Source organism: Neofelis nebulosa, chromosome 15 (genome assembly GCF_028018385.1).
Source record: "Neofelis nebulosa isolate mNeoNeb1 chromosome 15, mNeoNeb1.pri, whole genome shotgun sequence".
Taxonomy (NCBI): Eukaryota; Metazoa; Chordata; class Mammalia; order Carnivora; family Felidae; genus Neofelis; species Neofelis nebulosa.
The window spans coordinates 17,247,615-17,274,562 of NC_080796.1; the positions used below are offsets into that span (position 1 = coordinate 17,247,615).

Below are 26,948 nucleotides of genomic sequence, written 5' to 3' on the forward strand. Positions count from 1 at the left end.
GCCCCTCTCCTCCACCTCATGTGCTCTGTCTCTCTCTCTAAAATAAAAAAAAAAAAAAATCTTCCAATCCATGAACACAATACATCTCCCTTACTTTACTTAGGACTTTAATTTTACTCAGCAATGTTTTATAATTTTCAGTATCATGTGTCTTACGTATGTTTAAGTAGTTCATATTTTTCATGTTATTGTAAATGATATTATTTTTAAAATTTCAGTATCTGATGATTTTGTTGCTGGTATAGAGACGTGACATTGATTTTTATATAGAGACGTGACATTGATTTTTATATATTGATCTTGTATCCTGCCACTTTGCTAAATTCGCTTATTCTAATAAATTCTTTAAAAATTGATTACATAGGATTTTCTGCTTACATGATCAAATCGTCTGTGAATAAGAAGACAGTTTTACTTTATTATTTATTCCTCATTTTATTTTATGGAACGGTAGCGATGTCTTTCAAAACCATCCAAGTGCTCAATAACATTACCTGTACTTTTGTTTTCACCTTCAGATTATGACTGTACCCAATGACCCGTATACTTTTCTCTCTTGTGGTGAAGACGGGACTGTTAGGTGGTTTGACACACGCATCAAAACTAGCTGCACGAAAGAAGATTGCAAAGATGTAAGAATCAAATTTTTGTACAAGTGACAAAAAAATTAAGATTATAATTAAAATCGGACAATAAGTTATCTCTGGGTTCTAAGATTGTGGATGGATTTAATTTCATTAAATCTTGCTGACCTAACATAATTACTCAGTTTTAGTCTTGTATTTCGGAGTAATTTTTGTTTTTTCCTTTTCAGAATGTAATTTTCATTACTCAAATATTATTTGCTTTTTTAACCTCCAGTTTATCTTTCCATATGATTTTTATTTTGATTGGTTTATAAGGAAAATTTACAATGTTGTGTTAGTCAATTTTGGAATTGTGTAGCAAGCTGTAAAAAAAGAAAAAAAAGGAATTTTCCTTATAGTGATAAACTGCTGAGGAGGAATATTGACCACATATATCTATTTTGATCTCACGTCAGCTGAATTTGTTAGAAACACTAACAGATATCTGAAAAATAAATGAAAAGAAAACCATGTTGTTGTTTTCCTTCTCATTATCATCCTAGCTTAGGATTTTTAAGAAAGGTTATTTTCTTCTAATTCAAAGGATAGTATTTTTTTAATGTTCAAGTGTTTTAAATCTTTAGAGTATCCTCTCCGTGGCAGAGCTCTGTGACGCTGGTGTTTTCTCTTTCATAGGATATTTTAATTAACTGCCGACGTGCCGCCACCTCGGTAGCTATTTGTCCACCGATACCTTATTATCTTGCTGTCGGCTGTTCAGATAGCTCAGTACGAATATATGATCGGCGAATGCTGGGCACAAGAGCCACAGGTAAACAGCTGTATGTTAGAGAAAATATAAGATTCTGTCAGTTCAAAGAGTAAATCTGTAGGACATATTTGCAGTTTTAAAATGTCTTTAGTTTGTCATAAAACTCAGTAAACACAATGTATTTAAATAATACGGATTCATAGAAAAACAGCATTTTACCAAGGTTTTATGACCCTATCAGTGTGATGCTTTTGTAGTTTGTCACCTTAAAAAGTTGTAACAGTTGACATGTTAGTTTCCTATGACTGTCATAATGAATTGCCACATGTTGGGTGGCTTAAGATAACAGAAATTGATTCTCACATTTCTGGAGGCTAGATGTCTAAAATCAAGGTTTCACAGGGTTTTCTGCTGGTGGCTCTCAGGGAGGATCTATTGCATACTTCTGGCTTCTGGTGATTGCTATTAATCTTGGCTTTTAAATGTTTCATTTCAATCTCTGCCTCTGTGTTGACATGCCATTCTCCCGTGTGTGTGTCTGAATCCACATTTTCCTCCTTGTATGAGGACATATTGGATCTAGGGTCCACTCTAATCTAGTTATGACCTCATCTTACTAATTATATCTGCAAAGACCCTATTTCCAAATATCCCAAATATTCCAGAACCATTCTGAGGTTCTGGGTGGACGTGAATTTTGTGGGGGACACTATCAGCCCACAACACTTCGCCTTCCTTGTTTTAAAAAAATTTTTTTAATTTCAATTTAGAGAGAGTGAGAAAGAGCGAACAGGGGAGAGAGGCAGAGGGATAGAGAGAGAATCCCAAGGAGGCTCCATGCTCAGCATGGAGCCCAACGCAGGGCTCAGTCCCACGACCCCGATATCATGACCTGAGCCGAAATCGAGTTGGACGCTCAACTGACTGAACCACCCAGGTGCCCCGGCACTTGGCTTTCCTAATTTCTCTTTGCAGGAGACAGAAGAGTTAGAAGGAACAGTGACTTGGCTTTGTGTTACTGTATAGCATATGTTTATGCCTAAAGTACTGTTAGCGATGCTGTTGAATCCATCTGAAACTCCTCATTCGCTCCTCATCCACTGTGGGATCAAACCACTTCTGAACTACCCAACTGAAAGCCATCGTTCTTCAGCATTTTTCAGTAAGGGAAGGCCAGGATTTTATACCCACATACCCACCAAATATACAAACATATGTACACACTTACATATATTCGCATATTTTGTATTGCCCAAAATAAAAATGGACTTTGCCAGAAACTAACAATGTCAAGCTCAGGGTCAATATATGTCCAGTAAAAATGAACATAGATTATGGAAATGGGAGGACGAGGTGGGGTTTGGTTTGGTTTTGGAACCGTGATTGAGGTGTCTTATGTATCTGGATATGCACTTTTAGGAGGAACAGTAGTGATATGATATGAAATTGTAGGCTAACTTACTATTTCTCAACAGATGGGACACGGTTGACATTTTCGGCAGAACAAGGCCTCCTTGTGCAGTGTTCATACAGTTTTATGGGGCTCTCAGAATTTAGCATTCCCAGACCTCCAGTGCACAAAATGCCAGTTGACCCTTTCTCTATTATACTGTATTATGTTGATGACTACCAAAATTAATTAAAGTTGGAATACTACCCCCCTTCGTTATGTTATAAGAGGAAAATTTCAGGACAATCAAAAATCTTTTAAAAACATAGGGGAGCCTGGCTCGCTCAGTTGGAAGACATCTCAGGATCATGAGTTTGAGCCCCATGTTGGATGTAGAGATTACTGAAAGAAAGAAAAGAAAGAGAAGAAAAGAAAAAAGGAGAGGGGAGGGGAGAGGAGAAGAGAGGGGAGGAGGAAGGGAAGGGAAAGAAAGAGGGAAGGAAGCGAGGGAAGGGGAGCGAAGCAAAGGGAAGGGACGGAAGGGAAGTGAAGCGAAGCAGAGGGAAGGGATGGGAAAGAGAGGAGAAAGGAAGGAAGGAAAGGGAAGAGAGGGAAGGAAGAAAAGAGAGGGAAGGAAGGAGAGGGAGGGACAGGAAGGGGAAGCAAAGGGAGGGAAGGGAAGGGAAGAGAAGTGAGGGAAGGAAGAAAAGGGAGGGAAGAGAGGAAAGGAAGGGGAAGGAGAGAAGGAAAGGAAAAGAAGAAACGTGAATGTGAATTTTAAAAAAATTTTATTTGCTATCTTTTTAAATGTTTACTTTTGAGAAAGAATGAAAGTGCGAGTGGGGGAGGGGGAGAGAGAGAATCCCAGGCAGCCTCTATGCCGTAGGTCAGCACAGAGACCAACTCAGGGCTCAGACTCCGGAACCGTGAGATCGTTACCTGAGCTGAAATCAAGTCGGACTCTTAACCGACTGAGATACCCAGGTGCCCCTAAATCATAAATCATTTTCACTGATTAACTCATATTTCTAATTAAACGCTTTATGTAATCTGGAATTCCAGCAACTCAGGAAATTTTTTTAAAAGATATGTAGACTTTATGCTGTATTCTTTATTATTTTGTTATAAAATCAGACTATTGAGAAAAGAGCCTCTTCTAGAAATAGAACAGGATAGTTTGGATTTTATATTGCTACATTAAATCACATATCTCATAATTCAGATTAAGAGTTTTTAAAATGGTTTTCTTAAAAAAATTATACAACTTCCTATTTTCTTATTTAGGGAATTATGCAGGTCGAGGAACTACTGGAATGGTTGCCCGTTTTATCCCTTCCCATCTTAATAATAAGTCCTGCAGGGTGACATCTCTGTGTTACAGCGAAGATGGCCAAGAGATTCTCGTTAGTTACTCTTCAGATTATATATATCTTTTTGACCCGAAAGATGATACAGCACGAGAACTTAAAACTCCTTCTGCAGAAGAAAGAAGAGAAGAGGTAAGCTTACCCAAAACCATGTTCTTCATTCAGTTCAGAAGACACTGACTCAGTGACTCCTGGGGCCTGTAGGCCTTCAAAAAATAGAATTGATTCGCAAGACATTTATAGTCGAAGTTTTGAAAGAGGACTTGGAATATACCTGGAAGAACAGGGGCTGACTAGAAAAAAGTATTGTGAAACATTTTTAAAGAGAAAATTTCTAATAGCAAAATGTTTCTTTAACTTTGTGGATGCACAGGAGCAAGCAAGAAATATCAACAGTTCTAACAGTTGCAGGAAAAGCGATTAAAATAATAAAAAATGGGAGGTGTAAATTCCCAAGAGACTAAATGTTTCTGTTCATACACCAATAGGAGTTGTATCTGTTACCATTTTCTATTCACATGTGGACAGCAATCCCCTTCTCTCCTGATGGTGCCTCTCTTTCACAATTATGAACGAGTGGCCTACATCCGTGGGTTTATTTTACAGAACACATCTGAATGAATGAGAAAAAGGCAAGCTAAAATACACGCACACACACAATCGGGGGAGGAGGGTATTGCTGACCACATATGAATGGAAATGGTATTTGGTTAACTCCTATTGGTGAACAAAAACATTTAGTCTTATTGGAGTTTATATATCACATTTTATATCTGTTACATGTATATCTATACACATACAATATTCTGTATTGAAAACTAAGTGACAGAATTGCTGCCACTAAAATGACTCTACAATAGTGAACCATTAGGGTGCCTGGCTGGCTCAGTCATGTAGAGCATGTGACTCTTGATCTTAGGGTTGTGGGTTCAAGTTCCACATTGGATGTAGAGAATTTTTAAAAATAAAATCTTTAAAAAAATAAAATAGCAAACCATCTTATTTATAAAAGGCAAAAACCAGAAAAAATGTATCTTTGGCAATATACAGCAATAGAAAAATGTTTGTTTTAACCTATTAAACTTCTTTCCCCAACATATTTTTCACTTTGGCTTTTTTTTTTTTTTTTTTTAATGGTCTATGTTTAATCACTTGGCTTGTAAATGTTTTTGAAATTAACTGTTGCTGACTTTTTGGTATTGGACCAACTCCTATCAGTGAATGCATTTTGAAAGTATTAAGGAACAACAATTTTGTAATTCCTGTGAGATGCAAAACTAAATCCAGTACTTACGGTTGCAGGTTTAGAGGGCTATAAAATTAGGAAAAAATCGGGATAACTTTATAAATCTGTTTTGGGCTTTTGAAAGTGTCAGTGTATTTAAATGAATTAGGAAATTGACAAAGAAAGGGGTATGATGGCTAATGAAAGCTGTTTTTGACTTTATTGGCCTGATTGAAAACATGAGATCTGCTCTGTTATTTTGTTGCTGCTGGGTAGTTTTCTCTTGAGATGCGTGTTTTAGTGAATGAAGTTACATTCCAACTTCCTGACTGTTACATAATGAAAGTTGGAATGCAGAAACATTTGAAGTGGGCCAGCCAGCTTTTGTACCATAGAATACTTATGTGTTTACATATGTAAACACAATATGTTTACATAATCAGGGTGAATGAGGCTGAGTCATGAACAGTGAGTGTGGTTTTCTCAGTGTTCTTTGTTGAATTAAGAAAAATAATTCTGAAAATGGATTAAAATTACAAAACTAAATCATGCTTCTATAATAAACCAAATAATTGACAGGTGTATATAGAAGTTGGTAGTCTGTCTCCTTCTTAAGGTCATCATCTGTTCTTAAGTGTTTTATCCTAAATCCTTGACACGTGCCTACTGTGAACTAGGTCCTATACTAAACTTTAGAAAATCTGGGATGACCGTGACAAAGACATAGCCTCTCCCTCAGGAATTTACAGTTTAGTGGGAATAGAGATATAAATAAATGAATATATAAAACCTAATAGAATTCTATATAAGAGTTATGTTCTGGGGCGCCTGGGTGGCTCAGTCAGTTAAGTGTCCGGCTCTTGATTTTCACTCAGGTCATGAATCCAGGGTCGTGAGATCGAGCCCCACATCAGCACAGAGCCTGCTTGGGATTCTCTTTCTTCCTCTCTCTCTCTGCCTCTCCCCTGCCCATGTACGCATGTGCGCTTGCTCTCAAAATAAATAAACTTAAAAAAAAAGAAGAAATTATGTTCTATATGAGTAGACCAAAGGAAGGAATAATGTATTTTGATTGGAAATGTGAGAAATGATTGAGTAGGGTTTTAAAATATGAATAAAAGTTTCACATAATGATTTTTTCTTGTGTTTCAGTGGTATTTTTAAATTTTCTTAATTTGTGGGGGCTTCTTTTTATTTCTTTATATCCTCTAATAATTTCTCTTTTATTTTTTTCATTGTCTAGTTCATTTTTTTTACTTCTCATTTTTCTTATTTTTTGTGTTCCTTTTTTCTTTTTATTGGCTTTTCTGTCTTTTCCTTTTCCTCTAATATCTTTTTGACATTTTCCTATTTGCCCCACCCCATTATTGGACTACTTTGTTGAATCCAGTCTCTAATGTTCTCCTGGTCCCCATGATTTGTGCCTAAAATACATACCCCAGATCTGTAGTACAGCTTCCCATTCTGACTCCCACAACTGCCCTGATCCAAGGCATCAACCATCTCTCCTAGATTATTATGGTAGCTTTTAACCAGTCCCCCTGCTTTGACTCCTCTGCCCCCATAGTCCTTTAGCTACGTAGCAGCCAAAGCGATCCTTTAAAACCGAGTCAAATTATGCTGCTCTTCTGATCAGTACTACAGGTGGCTGCCCATATCATTTAAAGCCAAACTAAGGTTTCTACAGTGGCTTCAAGACCTTGTCTCATGTAGGTCTTGTTATTGCTGCTGTTCTCTCAGTACTCCTATTGTACTCTTCTCTGACCACGTCTGCTTACTTACTCAGGCAGCCCAGGTGTGCTTTACCTTATGGCTTTTGTGTTTGCCAGGCATGAAATGGTCTTCCCAGATAATCACAGCCTTGAACTTTCCGGTACTGCCTATCTCCTTTGTCTACTTAATTTTTTCCCCATAACACTCAGCACTTTCTTTGTATATTTTACTTTTTTTTTTTTTTTTTTTTTTTTTGTAATCATGTATTGTTTTTCTACTCCAGTTGCCTATAAGTTCTGTGACTTTGGGATTTTTGTATAGTTTATCCATTGATCTTTTTCCACTATCTAGAGTAGTGCCTGACACATAAAACATGCTCAGGAAAAATCTTCTTTGAATAACTGAATTAATGCTTGTACCATTTTCGGTATTCTTGACTAGATTATTTTGCGTATCTCAAAAAGTCAAACTTGGGACTGTTTTTAACTTGAATGTCTTGTTCCAGAAATAGTTGCTGAGGTTATAACAACCAGTTCTTTGCTTGTATAATATAAAGTTTCTTCCCCTAACCATGGAGCAGGGCTCCATTCTATTCTAAATATAGTTCACATAGAGTGAGGCCCTCTGTTTCTGGAAATGATTTTAGTCTAAGATTTTGGACAGCTACCACACTAGGCTTTCTCTAATCTTCTGGTTATTCTGTGTTGTACTTGTGGCTTCCTGTGTAGATTTTCTATCCTCTGTTTGCTCTTTGCCATATTTACCTACTTCTGGAATTTGTGAGGGTTTTTATTTTTCTGTCTTCTTTCCTGAGGGTGTTGAGATATTTTTTCCCCCAACCTCCTTATTGCTCAGAATGGTTTCCAGGAGAAAACAGAAAATTTACAGCTAAGTTGTCACCAAGTTTCTATCAAAATCTGCTTAATTGTCAGGGAAAATATCAGTGAATGTTTTGTTAAAAAAATAAAAATAAAGGGAATGACCCACAAAATGGGAGAAAATGTTTGTATAACATATATTTGATTTATGATTTGGAAGCTGTATATATCCTATATTTTACTAATGATTTAGAATCTAGTATCCAAAATATATCAAAACCACAGTGAGGTACCACTTCGTACTCACCAGTTTGGCTAAAATAAAAAAGTCAGTAACGGTGTTGATGAAGACAGGAAGAAATTGGAGCTTTCACACGTTGCTGATAGGAATGTAAAATGGTGCAGCTGCTTTGGAAAACAGTTGGGCAGTTCCTCGAAAGTTAAACATAGAATTATCATGTGACCCAGCAATTCCACTTCCAGATATATACTGAAGAGAATTGAAGACATATGTCCCCACAAAAACTTGCACATATGTTCACAGCAATATTATTCACGGTAGCCAAAAAAGTGGAAACAACTCGATGTGCATCGACTGATGAATGAATAAACAAAACATGGTATATCCAAATCATGGAATATTACTGAGCCGTAAAAAGGCATGAAATACTGATACATGGGGCAGCATGGATGAACTTCGAAAATACTATGCTAAGTGAAAGAAGCCAGACAGGAAGGGCCACATCTGCTTCTGTTTGTGTGAAATGTCCAGAGTGGGCATATCTAGAGAGCCAGAAAGTAGATTGGTGGTCTCCAGGAACTGAGTCGAAGGAGAAATTGGGAGGAGCTGCTCGTAGCTATAGGATTTCTCTTTGAGGTGATGAAAACGTTCTGGAATTAGTGGTGATACAAGTGGTTACACAGCTCTGAGCATATGCACCACTGACTTACATACTTTAAAAGGGTGGGTATTATGGTATATGTGTTATATCTCAATCACAAATGTTAAAAATATAAAAGTTACAGAGAATAATCAAGAATGTCAAGTGCTGTAGACATCAAAATAAGTTGGGCAGTGTGCCATTTGAATTGGGAGTTGATTGTTGATCATTTTGTCATTGATCAGCAAACTGAGCAATTAATCACCCGTTGATGACATTGGTGAGAATGAATTCAGTGGAAAGATGGGAGCGTAAGGTAACGGTGAAGTGAAGGAGGAGTGGTAGATAAAGGAATAAATATAGACCTTTTTCAAGAAGCTTGACAGTAAAGCTTCAGAAAACAGGGGGAAAGAGTATAGCTGACTAAAAACATAAAATTGAGGTGTTTTGTGTATTAAAAATGGTAAAAACCTTTAGCATATCGTAAGGAAGAAATGAGAAAATGGATGCAGGTATGGGAAGGAGTAATTACTGAAGCAAGGTGCTTGAGGAGTTTGAAGGAACAAAATGTAAAATCACAGATGGGAGAGATTAAGCCTTAACAAAAAAAATGATACATCTTCGGAGAAAGGTTAGAAGAAATTAGGAAGTTGCAGATTATAGATAAGTTTGTAGAATGCAGCTGAGGAAATTGATGTCACTTCTGCAGGACTGACTGTATTTTCTCTGAAGTAGGAGGAAGAGGTATTAGCCAAGAACGAGGGAAACAAGGTAGAGTAGAGACCCTGAGGTGAGTCATGAAGGGTTGCAGTAGATGCTGGGGGGAATCGGAGACTAAACCGTCAATGATAATCAAATGGTGATCATTCCCCTTGTCAGATATGTAGGTACTTGACCTACACTACATGTATCATCGTAATAGAAAACTCAGGCTCAGCGTGACTAGATAACTTCCCTGTGGTCAGCTGGTAAGTGATACAGGTGGGAGTAGAAGTCACCTACACATGATTTCAAAGTTGTGTTCAGACTCTTTAGGGTGAAGATGTTAAGTGTAAGCTGTACCATCAGTAGATCTCGTCCTTATAAGAGCTTTCGTGTTTTGACGTAGCATCTCATTTGCATCCTCAGTAAGGAAAGTAAGGACATGGAAAGAATCCGTTAGACTTAAAGCGTGCTTTGAGAGTTGAGCAAATGAGTTTCGTCTTCGTCTTTTAGTTACGACAGCCTCCTGTGAAGCGTTTAAGACTTCGTGGTGATTGGTCAGATACTGGACCCCGAGCGAGGCCTGAGAGTGAACGAGAACGAGATGGTAACTATACTTTGGTTAGGCTTTTCTAATATGGTAGTGAGAAAATAATCTTTTAACTTGTTTCCTTTTTTTTTTTTTTTTTTTTTTTTTGCTAGTGTAAGTGATGCTGCAATGAATGTCCTTGTACATATATCTTAACGTACTCATGCAAGCGTATCTGAGGATAAATCCCTAAAAGTGGAATGAGCAACTGGGTCACTGGATAAGTGCATTTGTATTTTGATAGCTATCAAGTTACCCTCCAAAATTAATGCACTATTTTACCTTCCTCCTAGAAGTAGGAGCGTTCATTGCCATATAAAACATTAGGTATTATCAAACTTCTTGATTTTTGCCTTTTTATTAGGTGTAAAGAGAAACAAAAAACTCTCCGTTTCCAACCCAAGAGTTTTATAATAGCAGATAAAATCTTTTTTTCCCTTTTTATGAAATGCCTTTGACAAAGCATAGGAAATTACCTTGGGAGCTTTAAGATGGCACACTTTTAAAATAGAATTAATCTGTGTGTATTTTACTGATTGGTCTGTAGCCAAAATCTTATTCTGATGACTTCTGAATTCTGTTAAGATCAAAAGCATGTTGGGGCGCCTGGGTGGCGCAGTCGGTTAAGCGGCCGACTTCAGCCAGGTCACGATCTCGCGGTCTGTGAGTTCGAGCCCCGCGTCGGGCTCTGTGCTGACAGCTCGGAGCCTGGAGCCTGTTTCCAAATCTGTGTCTCCCTTTCTCTCTGCCCCTCCCCCGTTCATGCTCTGTGTCTCTCTGTCCCAAAAATAAATAAAAAACGTTGAAAAAAAAAATTAAAAAAAAAAAAAAAAAGATCAAAAGCATGTTTATTCCCCAATATATTTTCCTTGGTACCATCTTATAATATATACTTACATATAAAGCTACATTACATAAAGGCAATGAAGTATAAAGTTTTCACAGAAAATTCAAGAACAAATGATGCGCATTTTAAATTATATGATTGTAGAATAAAATTATCAGTTTTAATTTGATGTCGTACTTCATTTGGTAATTTCCTTAAGAGAAAACATATATTTGAAGGAGGAAAGAGGGAGAGGGAAGAGACAAATGCAGCAGCTTTTGGTTTTTGTTAATTTTGAATATATGGAATATGCTTACAGTATGATGAAAATAAATTCAGTTTAAGGAAATGTAAGTGAGAGGACAAGCCTTTCTTATAATCAGTCAGTTTACAATTCATGAGCACTTCCTGGCTGTGCACTCTTCGAACTAAAGATGTGGGTTGAGGTCAGGATGGGAGATGTGACGGTACCTAAGAATAGACAAAGATGTAGGAAATATAAATTCTATTCTTGAGGAACTCAGAATACAGATAGAGAGTGACTTATATAAACATTTACTATGAAATGTAATGATAGCTCTAAGAGATTCATATACATGCATATAATTTATTTAGGCAGTTTGATTCTTTTTTTTTTAATTGTTTTCATTTTAAAGGCCTTAAAAAATCTAGATTTTTGCATTAATGAAAGATCCTGACTTATTACTGAATTCACTGATGAGACCTGTATTGTAATAGGTGAGCAGAGTCCCAATGTGTCATTGATGCAGAGAATGTCTGACATGTTATCAAGGTGGTTTGAAGAAGCAAGTGAAGTTGCACAAAGCAATAGAGGACGAGGAAGATCTCGACCCAGAGGTAATTTTTCTCGTTAATTAAAGTCAGCCAAAAGCTGGCAAAAGCTGTTTTATATATATATACATATACATATATGTATATATATATATATATATATATATATATATATATATATATATATATTTTTTTTTTTTTAAATGTTTATTTTTAAGAGAGAGAAAGACAGGGTGTGAGTGGAGGAGGGGCAGAGAGCGAGGGAGACACAGAATCTGAAGCAGGATCCAGGCTCCCAGCTATCAGCACAGAGCCCAATGCGGGGCTCAAACCTACGAACCGTGAGATCATGACCTGAGCTGAAGTCGGACTCTTAACTGACTGAGCCACCCAGGTGTCCCGATATTTGTTTGCTTTTTTTTAAGTTTGTTTATTTTTGAGAGAGGAGGAGGGGCAGAGAGAGAGAATCCCAAGCAGTCTCCACACTGTCAGTGCAGAAACTGACGCGGGGCTCATGAACCTTAAGATCGTGACCTGAATCAAAATCAAGAGCCAGACGTTAACTGACTTGGCGCCCTTGATGTCTGTATTATTTATATCATCCATTTTATACCATTTTATATATAATATATGTAATAATCTATAATCATCACATATTTCTTAACTGTATTGTGTGAAGCAGTAGAGGACCAAGGGTTCTGAGTATAATTTGTCCCTTCATGTTGTAGGCCTAGTCCTTGTTTTTGCTTTTCTCAAAAAAAAAAGGTAAGGACATCTGATCGTCCCCTTTGAAGTCCCTTTTGTATGCATTCTGAAAATGGAAATATATAAAACTCTGTAGATAAAGAAGGTTTATATAATGGAATAGTTTCTCCTTTTGGTTACCTAGGCATTGGTTTCTAAGTGCTGTTTCTGGTGCTAGCTGACCCATTTTCAGATCTTGGTTCACTACTTTTCTAGCCTTGGGGTCTTTGGCAAGTTACTTCTCTCTGTCAAAAATGAGGAGTATAAATGTTAATTCCTAAGTTGTTAAAACACCAAAATAAAAAGTTACATTGATTTTTATCCATAAATGATTCGCGTTAACTCCTGCATCTCAATTAACTTTTTAAAAAATTCCTTAGACTGTGGATTTGCTTAAGAGCTATTATATTTGTGCTTAAATTTAAAATAAGAATTATTTAAACCATGGTCATTAAAAGAAAAAGTTCCATATTCTGTGGCAGTTGCATCTTGCAAGATACGAACTTGATTAGTCCATTCCATCTTTTAATAACATCTAGGCTTGGGGAAAATTGTTAATGTTTATTGATTATTCCTAATTATTCCTTTGCAGATAGCACAAAGCCTAGCATAGCACATAGTAGACACTCAAGTCTTTTTAAATCATGACTGAGTCATGTTAGTTTAATGGTTAAAACATTGCTAATGACGTAGGAATCAGAAACTTAACCTTATTTTGACCTATTTGTAACTTTACTCTTCCCAATATTTTTCTTAAATATTTCAAATACATTATGTTGTAGAATGGAAAGATATTCATAAAATCCACTCTCCTATTATCCAGTCATTAAGTCAGAATCATCATCTTTAAATTGAAGAGACTAGATGTTATTTATAGGCATTTCACAAGCTATTATTTAGCTTCGTATAAATGAAGGTACCATATTGAGCTTGAAAGGTGGATTATTTTAACAAAAATGTTCTGTAGGTAGATGTCCCCCCCCTCTTGATCAGCTTATGTGGTTAAATGGATCAGACCACCACTGGGTACGTTTGATATCCTGAAATTATACAAATCTGTGTGTATGTATATGCACGTGCAAGTACACATGTATTTCTTGTTTTTAATTTTTTTTAATGTTTATTTTTGAGAGAGAGAGAGTGAGCGAGTGCGGGGGGAGGGGCAGAGAGAGAGGGAGACACAGAATCCGAAGCAGGCTGCAGACTCTGAGCTGTCAGCACAGAGCCCGACACGGGGCTCGAACTCACGAGCCGCGAGGTCGTGACCTGAGCTGAAGTCGGACGCTCAACCGACGACCACCCAGGCGCCCCAGTACACACGTATTTCTTTAATGTATCTCTTTAGAGTGGTTGGTTTTGGAAAGCAGTTAGTATTTGAATTTGCATTAACATGTGTTCTTTGAAGGTGGAACGAGCCAGTCAGATGTTTCTCCTCTTCCTGCGGTCCCATCGAGTTCTGATTTGGAAGTGGGTGAAACTGCAATGGAAGTCGATCCTTCAGCCGAACAGCTTCTTCAGCCTTCGACATCCTCTACAGCGTCAGCTCAGGCTCATTCGACATCATCTTCTACAGAAAGCCCTCATTCTACTTCTTTGCTGTCTTCCCCAGACAACGAACAAAGGCAGGCTGTTGAGGCATCTGGACGCCATACACATCATCAGTCTGGTGAGGATGCTACTCATTAAATAGGCTGCGGTTCATCTGATGATTTCTGATAATGAAAACTTCTCTGTGGGCTGATTTGAAAGATACTAAATCACATGAACTCATTCTTGCCAGAATAAATGATCAAAATGACATGTAATACGTGAACACGTAACATAAACACAAACTTCAAGTGTGCCTAACTTGAATGAATTTAACAATTATCAGGAATCTTCAGTTTACCTAAGACAGTTCTTTAAAAAATACAGGTACCGGCAGATAGTGTTTTGACATAGTTTAATGCAGTTGACTTTAAGATTACTTTTATATACCGTTATAGACCAAAATGTATTTCTAGACTTATTTGGTTATAAGTCTGTTTTAAAGTGATCATGAAAATATAGCCCTAATTGTTATTAGTTCTAATGCATTTATATTTCTTATTATTTTTCTTTAAATCCGGAAATACTTTTAATACATTCTGTGTGGTGCGTTTGATAACATCTCTTGTCAACAACATATACAACTTACGAAAAGAATTATTTGTCCTATATTTACATGAAAGAGAATTGTTTTAACAAGTCCTTGTCTTCTTGGTACTTGATGTTAGTGGGAAAATGTCAGTTCCTAAATTCTGCTAAAATACTTTTTTCCTCTCAATATTAAAACACCTCATGTTCAACTTTCCGCCCCCAACTATGGAATGTACTAGTATTTATAACAGTAATTTTTAGCAGATATAATTTACTTGGCATTTTAACTGTGTACGTGTAATTATAATGACCACTAAGATTTTATTCGTGTTTTTCTTTGGGTTCCTCTAAAGAAGCATTTTACTTGACACATAATAAAAATTAGCAACTAGTGATACAGCTGGCAGGCCTAAGCTAAAACCTATAAAAATTTTCTAACAGCTTAACTGCCACAAGCTGTCACTTTATTCTTGCCACTCCGAAATCTGATACTAGATCACCAAATATGGGGTGTTTTATAGCAGGCATTTTTTTTTTTTTTAATCAGTATGTCTTATTTTGGTCATTCATTTCCAGTTTCTTTGGAAATAGAAGCCAGAGTCAGTTATGTAACTATTAACACTTGTGGACAATTTGTAATAATAAGCTAAAGCAGAGCTATAAAATCAGGTTTTCTACTCTCTAATTGACAGTTAACATTTCAGCTTATGGGAAAATAAAATATTTTGGAGTGTTTGCGAAGTAGGGACAGAATCAGTCCAAAGTTTGTTCGTCAGAGCAGGTAAAGTTGGTAAAAAAAAAAGTAATAGCATTCTTGGAAATATTCTTAAAGATTCTGATCAATTATAAGTTATCAGGAAAACTGAGCAAGAACATTCCCCGGCTTATATTCATGTTCCACTGAATTCTAACTCCACTGGTTTTTAAACACACTTCTGAGTAAAGTACTTAGTTTGGAGTTTCATTCTTCTTTTTTTGTTACAGATATTTAACACAGTTAATATTGCATTTCAGATTGCTAAATCCCTTTCAATATTTAATGTAAGTATTAAGTAGCAATTTGAATCATCAAACTAGAAAAAAACATTTGTGATGATCATGTGATCATTGTTTTGATCATTAATTGGCACCTTTGCCTGTAGTTTTTTTTTTAAGATGTAAGGAAATAGTTTTAACTGGTAGAGTCTCAAAAGAATTTTGGTTGACTGCACTATGGAAAATTGGAATATTTCCATGTTGTGAAGATAGTATCGCTGTTGAAGAAAATGATTTGATGTTAGATGTAACATCTAAAGATTATGCCTGGAATTGTTTTGATAGCAAGCTTTGATTATCCCTTACTTTAACAATAAGGGCTTAATGAGTTTTTCTGTTTTGCTTCATTCCCCCCGCCCCCCCCCCCCCCCCCGCAGTCTCTTCTGCACTTCTAGGTTCAGATAGGTTTATGGATACTAGGAATAGGGCAGAGTGTCATCTCAGAGCCATGATTTTTATGACAAACATACTTTCTTTTATTGTGCTTTAGTTTGTTGTGCTTGGCTTATATTGTGTTTTTTACACATCGAAGGTTTGTGGCAACCCTGCGTGGAGCTAGTCTGTTGGCACTATTTTCCCAACAGTGTTTGCTCACTTCGTGTCTGTGTCACATTTTGGTAATTCTCACAGTATTTCAGACCTAGTCACTATTATCATATTTGTTATGGTGATCTGTGATTAGCGATCTTTGATGTGACTAGTGTCATTGATTTGGGGCACCACAGACGCCACCCACACACGGCAGGGAGCTTGCTCGGTAAATGTGCGTATGTTCTGACTGCTCTTCCAAACAACTGTTCCGCTCTCCCTTTCTCTCTTCTTGGGCCTCCCTATTTCCTGAGACACAACAGTATTGAGATTAGGCCAGTTAATAACCCTAAAATGGCTTCTAAGTGTTCAAGTGAACGGAAAAGTCACATATCTCTCACTTTAGATAAAAAACTAGACATGGTTAAGCTCAGTGAGGAAGGCACGTCAGAAGCCTAGATAGGCAGGCAGAAAGCTAGGCTTCTTGTGCCAAACGGTTAGCCAAGTTGTGAATATACAGAAGTTCTTGAAGGAGGTTAACAGTGCTACTCCAGCGAACACACAAATGATAAAGAAAGTATAACAGGCGTATCGCTGATACGGAGAAAGTTTTAGTGGTCTGCATAGCCACAACATTCCCTTAAGCCAAAGCCTAATCCAGGGCAAGGCCCTCACTCTCTTCAGTTCTGTGAAGGCCCAGAGAGGTGAGGAAGCTGCAGGAGAAAAGTTTTGAAGCTAGCATTTCCTATTCTGAAAATCTGAGGGCCCTTAAGGTTTATTCTAAATGTACTCTGCCTGTGCTCTAGAAATGGAACAAGCCTGGATGCATGGTTTGCTGAATATTAAGCCCACTGTGGAGACCTGCTGCTCAGAAAAAAAGATTCTTTTCAAAATATTCCTGTTCATGTACAATGTGTCAGGTTACCCTAGAGCTCCGATGGAGATGTACAACAAGATTTATGTTTTTATGCTGCTAACACAGCATCCATTCTGCAGCCCTTGGATCGAGGAGTCATTTTGATTTTCAAGTCTTCTTATTTAAGAAACACCTTTTGTAAGGCTAGCTGCCATAGACAGTGATTCCTCCGATGGATCTGGGCAAAGTAAATCGAAAACATTCTGGAAAGGATTCCCCATTCAAGATGCCATTAAGAATATCATGATTCATGGGGCACCTGGGTGGCTCAGTCTGTTAACCACCCGACTTCTTCTTGGGTCATGATCTTGAGGTTCATGAGTTCAAGCCCCATATCGGGCTCACCGCTGTCGGTGCAGAGCCTGCTTCATATCCTCTGTCCCCCTCTCTCTGCACCCCTCCCCCACTTGCACTCTCTCAAAAATAAGTAAACATTTAAAAAAATTAAAAAATAAATAAAAAGAATATCATGATTCATGGGAAGAGGTCAAAATATCAACCTGAATAGGAGTTTGGCAGAAGTTGATTCCAGCCCTCGTGGGTGACTTGGAGGGGTTGCAGACTTCAGTGGAGGAAGTGACTGCAGGTGTGGTGGAAACAGTACGAGAACTGGGATGAGAAGCGAAGCCCGAAGATGGGACTGAATTGCTGCAATCTCAGCATCAAACCTGACGGGATGAGGAGTTGCTTCTCATGGATGAACAAAGAAAGTGGTTTCCAGAGATGGAATCTACTCCTGGTGAAGATGCCGTGAAGATTGTGGAAGTGACAACAAAGTACTTAGAATATTACATAAACTTAGTTGATAAAGCAGTGGCAGGGTTTGAGGGATAGACTTGAAGTGTGAAAGTTCAACTGTGGGTAAAACGCTGTAAAATAGCTGCTACGAAGAAACCGTTAGCGAAAGAAGTGAGGCGATGCCACAGCTATCCCGCCCTTCAACAGCCTGGTCAGTCGGCCGCCGTCAGCATCCAGGCAAGACTCTCCACCAGCGAAAAGATTGTGACTCGCTGCAAGTTCAGATGATGGCTACTTTTTTATTTTTATTTGTGAGCAATGAAGTGATTTTCAGTTAAGGTATGTATATTGTTTTTTAGACATCATGCAGTTGCGCACTTAAGAGACTACAGAATAGCGTAAAGGTAACTTTTATATGCACTAGGAGACCAGACAATTCAGCTGACTTGCCTTATTGGATATTTGCTTTATTGCGGTGCCTTGGAACCAAACCCGCAGTATCTTCAAGGCGTGCCTCTACGGCCTTGCATAGACATGGAATGGAAAGTGTGCTTCCTCCTTTGCTGTGGATCCACTTTGTGTGAATGTTTCCTTTATGCCCCTTGTATTTCCTCGGTCACGTTTGCTGGGGGGAAGGAAAGGAACGATGGGAACATGAAAACTTGCCTGGCAAAATGCCATCTGTGAACGTAATTATTTGCCTTCTCTTAGTCCGCAATGGAGTCACTGCGTCGTAGTGAAGAAAGTCCCAACCACACATTTCACTGGGTGCTCCGTGCTGTGTCAGAACAGTCTTTCAACACTGCGGCTCAACAACTAGCCAGTGTTTATTTCACACCTTCTTGTCTCCCAGAATTTGAGCACTCCCCTTTTACCCTCATCCTATCCCCAAGCTGATAACCTTCTCATTCACAGTGGGGCGGTATGGGGGGCACTTTTTCCTACTTTCGAATCTCCTGACATTCTAGCATCTGTGATAGAAGCAGACACATTTTGAGAAGAAGTGTGTCTGTTCCTGTCAAAGGCTAGACAGTGCAATTCCCATCCCTTTCCAAATTCTCAGGGACTTTGCTTCTTCTCCAGCATCATTATTATTGCCTTTTCTGTTGCATTGGTCCTTTTCCACCTCAGACATGAGCTGTTATTATCTCCTGTCTTAAAAAAAATCTTCCCTTAATTATCCCACGTTCTCCTCCAGACTTGTGTCTTTGCTTCTTGTATAATTAGAGTCTTCAAAAGAGTTGCTCGCATATACCGTCTCCATTTTCTTACCATCTTCCATGTGTTTATCAACCAACTCCTGTCTGCCTTTCAACTCCGTTTCCACTGAAACTTTTTGTCAGTCACCAGTGACTTATGTTTCGCCAAATTTGCCAAATTTTATCCCTCTCTGTTTGTATCTTACCAGGTTTTTAAATCCATTTGCATTTAACATAGTCTGTCACTCCTTTCTGAAAACACTTTCTTTTCTTGACATCTGATACCACTTTGCTTATTTATTCTTATTATCAACTGTAGCTGTTTTTCAGTAATCACTGTTGATATTTCTTGTTCTGTTACACTTCTGAATATTTTAGTAGAAATCCTTAGTCCGTGCTCTTTGCTCTATTCTGTATCCGTGGGGGGTTGTTGCATCAATTCACATAGCTTCTAAAAAATTATTTTTTAATTTTTTAATTTGAGAGAGAAAGCTTGCAGGAGGGGCCGAGGGTGGAGGGAGGGAGGGAGGGAGGGAGAGAGAGAGTGAAAGAGAGAGAGAGAGAGAGAGAGAGAGATTGAAAGAGAGAATCTTAAGCAGGCTCCATGCCCAGCATGGAGCCCGACACGAGGCTCGATCCCATAACCTTGGGATTGTGACCTGAGCCGAAATCAAGAGTTGGTCGCTCAACTGACCGAGCCACCCAGGTGCCCCTCACGTGACTTTTAATAGCTTCTCTGAGTTGAAGATTTCTAAATGTATGTCAACAATCTGATCTCTGCTTTGAGTTACAAAGTCCTATGTCCAAATGCTTATTTGACCCTTCTTTTTTGTTGTCTTTGGATATCTTAAGCTTAACACGTCCAAACTAAAACTTAATTTAACCTCCTGTCCTTCCTGTCTGCCAATCTCTTCCATATTAGCCATTTTATATTTTAGTAAATTTAAAACCACCTGCCCCGTTTGCTTATTTTAACAGCGTCTGTGTTATTCTTGATTCCTTGCTTTCCTACATGTCCCACGCTCAGTCCGTCAGCAAGTCCTGTTGGTTTGTGTCTAAAATAACTTCTACTTCTTACATCTCACCATCATTTCTTGTCTGCTAATTGATCTCCTGTATCTGCCCTCACTCCCTTATCATTTATTCTCCATGCAGCAGCCAGGATGAGTATTTTATAGTATTAAATCAGATTATGTAACTTTGCTGTTTAAAACCCCTCAAAGACTTCTAATTGCACTTAGAAGTCTAACTTTAGGGGCGCCTGGGTGGCGCAGTCGGTTAAGCGTCCGACTTCAGCCAGGTCACGATCTCGCGGTCCGTGAGTTCGAGCCCCGCGTCAGGCTCTGGGCTGATGGCTCAGAGCCTGGAGCCTGTTTCCGATTCTGTGTCTCCCTCTCTCTGCCCCTCCCCCGTTCATGCTCTGTCTCTCTCTGTCCCAAAAATAAATTAAAAATGTTAAAAAAAAAAAAAAAGTCTAACTTTAAAAAAACTGAAACTTTCTTACACCGTGGGTCTGTAAGAACCGACATGGTCTGGGTTTTGCCCCCCTCTCCAACCTCACTTCATATCACTTTCTTAATTCCCAGGGATCATTATGCTCTACCTGCATTGGTTTCCTTTATTTCCTTGAATGTGCCAGGCAGGTTCTCTTCTGCCTCTTTGTTTCTGATTCTGAGCCTTTGTACTTCTTGTTCTCTTACCGAGAAGCTTCCCCCCTCCATCCCGGCTTATTGCAGCCAACTTCTTTTTCCTTGTGTCTCAGTTCAAGTGTCACTTAAAGGAGGTCTTTCATTCTTACCGTAGCTAGATTCATCTTTCTTTACTAAAATGTTTTTTATATAGCCCTGTTTACTTTGTGATAAGCACTTATTAAAATTAAAAAAAAATTTTTTTTTTAACATTTACTTATTTTTGAGAGACAGAGTGTGAACGGGGGAGGGGCAGAGAGAGAGAAAGGGCGACAAAGATCTGAAGTAGGCTCCAGGCTCTGAGCTGTCGGCACAGAGCCCAGCGCGGGGCTTGAACTCACGGACCGCGAGATCATGACCTGAGCCGAAGTCGGATGCTTAACCAGGCCACCCAGGCACTCCATCACTTATTAAAATTTGTAATTATTTTGGGGCACCTAGCTGGCTCAGTCAGTGGAGCATGCAACTCTTGATCCTTGGGGTTGTGAGTTCAAGCCCCATGTTGGGCATAGAGATTACTTTAAAAAAAGAAGAAGAAAATTTGTAATTATTTTGTTCATTTTGGATTGATTTATGACTTGTTTCTTTTTTTGAGAATGGTTTTATTTTTCATTTTCATTTTTGAGAGAGAGAGAGTGTACGTGAGCAGGGGAGAGGCAAAGAGAGAGGAAGAGACAGAATCCCAAGCAGGCTCCACACTGTCAGCGCAGAGCGTGACATGAGGCTCAAGCTCACAAACTGCGAGCCGAAACCAAGAGTCAGACACTTAGCAGACGGAGCCACCCACGTGCCCCCAAATGTTTTTATTTTAATCTAGATAAAAGAATATGTATAGAGAAGGCCGTTTCTTTGGATTGAATGGGGTCGTCAGTACATAGAGGTCTCACCTTGAGAAGTGAGTCACCAGAGGGATCCATCCGTGTGCTTCTAATTAAATGGACCACTCAGACAATGAGAATTTCGTTTACTTAATATATGATAGGCCTTATGTGTGAATTCCTGCTTATTTACAAATAACTGTCCAGGTTTACACATTTATTTAGGTCTATTCAAAATCTTTACAGTTACATTGAGCTCTGTAGAAAAATTACCGGGAACAGCAGTTGCTCTGTTGTACAGCATAGCAAAGCAAATCTTTCAAAGCCCAAATATCCAGATCACAGCTTCCTTAAAGGAGACCAGAGTCTACTCAGTCGAGGTAGAGACAGTATATAGATTAGAAGCAAGTGGAAATATTAGGTTAATGGTCACTTTGGGGAGACCAAAGAAGAGGCCAAAGGAACTTGGAAGTCAATAAAGGAGTGACAGTTCTAGGGAAAAAATGCACAAGGATCACCTGGCCAAGAAGCAAGGTGGGGTGGAGGACAGAGCCACAGCAGGCAGATTAGGTTCCACCAAATTAGATGGAGAAGTAATGCAGTGTCCAGGACAAAAGAACCTATGTATTGGAGGCAGGACATGAGGTTAGAGCTGAGGGGACCTTTGTCGGGTCAGCTGTAGTTTATTGTTCTTCCATTTCAGTGAGAACTGCGTCACTGGGGAGATTAGCCCAGAGTCCGTCAGCGGAAAACAGGCAGTGGGCAGGTCGTTTCAGGAGATGGAGGTACGGATTTCCCATAAGCAATTCCTGACACATTGTTGAGGGTTTTTTTGTTGCTTTTAAAATTCAACCCCAAAGTATTCATTATATTCACTTTCCATTTTGGTTCATGTCAACAAAAACTAATTCTCAGTGCATTTATTCGCATTATAAATTATATGTTTATGTGTTTTTTAAAGGACATAATGTGTATGTATCTTAACCTGCTAGCAAGACTGTTGTTTAGTCTGGTTGTTTAGTCTGCTTAGTCTGTTTGGAATTTTTAACTTAATATTTGCCATTCCTAGTTAGCTGTGGCAACTTCTGTACCTAGCTTCATTTTTTTGTCTTAAGCCAGGGGCTTGGGGGAAGCCACAATGCCAGCCTTAAAAGTAAAGGAGCAAATTCTTCTTTAACAAGCACTGGAAGCATTGAATAAATAGTTCGGGACGTTACCCTAACTAAATGTTGATTTTCCGAGTTATAGAGCATCAGGGCTTGCACTTAGAGCCCGCTGTTTATATGTTACATCACATAGTGGATCTAGATGGAGACTCTCCTATCCCCATGAAACACTTGGCAGCTCCAGAGAGAGGGTTTGCAATGATGATGAAGTCAGGTGAATTTTTTGGGGGTTTTTGTTTTCTTAGCAAAGTTTGACGTATACGTAGTCTCTTCATGGTAAATTGTTTTGAGTTGTAAAATAACAAACTTTATGGGTGCACAGTAATTCTTTATATTGCTTAAAGCATTGCTGTTATGCCATCAATAAATATGGTGTATGTCTATACCTAAAAAGAAGGCACTGTGCCACTGAGCATCCTAATTTATTCATCAGTGAATACCGTCCTGCTCGGTGCTAGAAAATTTCCTAGGAAGAACCTAGCATTGGGAGAAGGTGATGATACTTGAATTGTTTGCTAAATCTTAACTGCCAGTCGGCTGACTGAATAAAATTCTTTATAAGTAGAGAACTTGGTAACAAGATGTTAATATCTCTGGCACGATTGATTGAGGAAACAACCAAATTTGCACCTTTATACTCCAGGTAAACGAGGCTAGAAGTCGTCGGGGGGTTTGTGTAATTTGCTGCCGGCGTCAACAAGAGACACAAAATTCTTTGTGCCGCCACCATCAAGTCAGCAGCCGTTGCGTCTCTGCCTTGCCTTTGGTTGTGGTGAAGTCGTTCTGGACCTATTTAGAGCCGCCTCCTCTGCTTACCACTGCAGCTCGTCTCTGGGGCTGCTCGGGGACAGCATTCTTGCATTTGCCCCCTTCTCTTCATGCGTCCTCTTTCTTCCTTCCCTCAGTTAAACATTGCTCATCAGCACACAGACATATGTGTTCTTTCTCAAACTCAACAAACTTCCCTGGGCTCTTTATTCCCCCCCCACCCCCCAGCCATCGTCCAATCTCTGTTCCCTGTTAGCAGCAAATCATCTGGAAAGAGTATATGTGTGCCTTGTGTCTCTACTCCATTACCTCCTCTTTCTCTGGAACCTGTTCCAGTCGCGTTTTGGCCCCTGTGATTTCTGCTGAAATAGCTTGTCCAGATCATGAATGACTTCCAAGGTGCAAAAGCCAGTGGTTAGTTCTAGGTGTCTTTTCTGTCATATTGGCGGCCTCTGACACAGCTGCTCCCTCCAACCTCCTCACGGCTTCTCCTTCCTATTCAACGCTGCCGTGTCCCAGAGTTCAGTTCTTAGACTTCTTTCTTCCCGCTTGCACTTGCAGGAGCTTCAAGTCACGTCACCGGCGACATCCAATTTATTGGTGAATTCTACAGTGTCACAGTCAGTCCCTACTCAGGTTCTCCGCTGAGCTATCTGTTAGTTCTCCTCTTCCCTCTGCTACCGCCCGCTGCTCCGTTCTTCCCCGTCACAAAAAATGACAAACTCTTCTTTTTCTTGTTACGTAGGCCCAGAATTTGGGGATCGTTCTGCATCTAAACTACCAGTAAATTCTTCTGCTGTTGCCTGTGATATGTCCCCCACCCAGACACACCTCCTCCTCTGAGCACTTGCACTCGCTCTTCCCTCCACCTGGAACGTTTCCTCCAGGCACCCACGTGGTTTCCTGCCTCAGTCCTCGAGGTCTCTGTTCAAAAATCGTCTTACGAGGGGCGCCTGGGTGGCGCAGTCGGTTAAGCGTCCGACTTCAGCCAGGTCACGATCTCGCGGTCCGTGAGTTTGAGCCCCGCGTCAGGCTCTGGGCTGATGGCTCGGAGCCTGGAGCCTGTTTCCGATTCTGTGTCTCCCTCTCTCTCTGCCCCTCCCCCGTTCATGCTCTGTCTCTCTCTGTCCCAAAAATAAATTAAAAATGTTGAAAAAAAAATTAAAAAAAAAAAAAAATCGTCTTACGAGAGAAGCCTCCCTCAGTGATCATACGGAAAACAACCCCTCCTCCGCTGTCTCTGTTCCCCTCATCTTACCCCGTCCAATTTACTTCACAGCAACTGTCCCTGCTTTACACGAGCACCTACGTGTATATTACATATATGTGTGTGACGTGAGTTCACTGACGTCTTTCTTCCTTTCGGAACATACACTCCACATGAGTAGGGACTATTTTGTTCAGTGTTTTATTTCTCTCCCGAGCCTAAAACGATGCCTCATACATAGTAGGCACTCAAATGTATCTGCAGAATTCTATGTTATATTTCTGCTTTTATCTATGACCGCTGCTTTAAGAAAATATTGAAGATTATATAAATATTTTTTAGGTAAAAAAAAGTAAATGACAATTCTGTTCAGCTGAAAACTATGTAACTTTGACTTTTTAAAGAGCCCTCCATTAATACATTCCAAGAACTGTTTACAAATACATAACTTTTTCATAATTTTAATTGAATTTTCCTTATTATCTGATCGAAGTTAGCAATTTTGTATATAGATTAGATAACTGATAGTTACTAATTTTTCATAGTATCGTTTTGTTATAGAAAGATGAAATTAGTGCCGAAAGGAATATTTTAAAATGTTTTGCTTACGGAAGACTTTATTTTCATTCTGTTTAGTTACTTAAATATCCTTCGAGACTATATGTGTGTAATTCATTTCATTGTGGTTAAATACGTAAGTGTGTATAGTGTATCTCCTAATGTGATGATCAGTAATTTCTTTCTCGTGAGTAATTTGTTTTTAATATTCCTCCATGAGACGTGTTTTCTTTATACCCTTCTCTCTTTAATATGTAACAGATTCTTACCATTTCCTCTCTTATTACTATCTTTTCACCTTTTTTTTTTTTTTTTTTTTTTTCCTATCTGTGTCAGAATTTTTAAGGGGGCCTGAGATAGCTTTGCTCCGTAAGCGCCTGCAACAACTGAGGCTTAAGAGGGCCGAACAGCAGAGGCAGCAAGAGCTGGCTGCGCGCGCCCAGCAGCCTCCTTCCGGTCAGTCTTCTCACGAGGGCTCTTCCCAGGACCCTCGTGCCTCAGGTTATTAACGTCAAGTGTCCTCGAGCGGCTGGTAGAGTTGGTGTCTTAACACTGCTGCTGTGTCACAAGACGCTGCCCTGCCCTTCAGAAAGAGCTGATGGCGCTTACGGCTTCTCCCCGCCTTTGTCGCATCCGGCGCTCCCCGTCGCGGCTAGAGGAACGCGGGCGGCAGCGGTGTTGGCCGGAGAGCTGAACGTAGAATAATCCGTTATTTGGTTTGTGACATTTCTGCAAAGGGGCAGATGTTTATTACTTGTACGCTAATGAGCTACTTTCTAATAACCTCGTGAATTCAGAGCCTGCTTTGGCATTTCTATTGAAATTTCATACATGCTGAAATGATACCTGTGTTTATTGGCCCCTAGCCCTTCCTCTTCTTCTGTTGTTTCTCCTTTGAACATTAGCCAGTATTCCTGGGAAGGTAGTAGTGCTAGATTTTAGAATTACGGTGTCGTTTGGCCAGCTAGCCTGCTGACTCAGTCATCCTCTTCTGTGATTATTTGCAAGTTTTCAGTATCTGCCTACTTATTCCTTGTGTACGTGATCAACTCTCTGATACAGGACAACAAAAATACTCTACAGTCTCCCGCCAGAATAGTCTTATGCTATGAAACTCATGGGAGTTTATGACCGTGATAATCCGTGCCACTCTCTCTTTCTTTGAGCATTTTAATGGCCCAGTTCTCTCATGGCCAGGAAGCTCACGATAGTCCACAGATGTTTGTGGGAAGAATTATATAGCATAAAACAGTTTGCCAATTTAATTCTTTCAAGATGGATGATAGGTATTATATATCCTGTCCTAGAGGTGCTACGTAGTAGGTGCTGTGCAAATCTTTGTTTAGGAACTGGAGTGTGTCCAGGGTCTCCCACAAATGAGATTATGATACTTTGATGTACTGCTTTGTTTTGCCACCCTGCAGAGGTGGGGTATTCATTACTTTGAGAACTCTGATTTAATTACTTGGAATTCATTTATATATTGGTAGAACTTAGCAACCTCCACTTTATAAATAGCTGTTCTACTGTGTGCTGATAACAGAAGCACATGATATAATACCATGGTGAAATAAAATATATTTAAATGACTGTAATATAGGTGTGATGTTTGGAACAGATTCCGAGCCTCATTTTTAATTGAGTGTTATCAGCCAAGGAAAGACGTCTCTGACCATTTTTTTTTTTCCTGTACTTAAAACTGACTGGAAAGCTTGATTAAATGACAGTCATGACATTTAAGAATGAGACATTTTGCTATGATTTTGTGCTGTGCATAAAACTCTAGCCGAAGTGTTTCAAAAGTAAAAATTTTGCAACGTAAAA

General features: G+C 39.1%; 1 protein-coding gene across 8 annotated transcripts in view; it reads left to right on the forward strand.

Annotated features, from left to right (window-relative positions):
• DCAF6 (DDB1 and CUL4 associated factor 6) overlaps positions 1-26,948 on the forward strand; it is a 135,614-nt gene that overhangs the window by 45,297 nt on the left and 63,369 nt on the right. For 4 of the 8 annotated variants that reach the window (XM_058700371.1, XM_058700373.1, XM_058700372.1 and 1 more), the window contains exons 5-10: positions 519-632; positions 1,263-1,398; positions 4,013-4,227; positions 9,948-10,041; positions 11,588-11,707; positions 13,791-14,051. In XM_058700371.1, the coding sequence (XP_058556354.1) occupies positions 519-632; positions 1,263-1,398; positions 4,013-4,227; positions 9,948-10,041; positions 11,588-11,707; positions 13,791-14,051 (940 nt within the window). Of the gene's footprint in view, positions 1-518; positions 633-1,262; positions 1,399-4,012; positions 4,228-9,947; positions 10,042-11,587; positions 11,708-13,790; positions 14,052-25,460; positions 25,626-26,948 lie in introns of all 8 variants that reach the window. The other 4 variants (XM_058700366.1, XM_058700367.1, XM_058700368.1 and 1 more) reach the window with 2 other exon arrangements.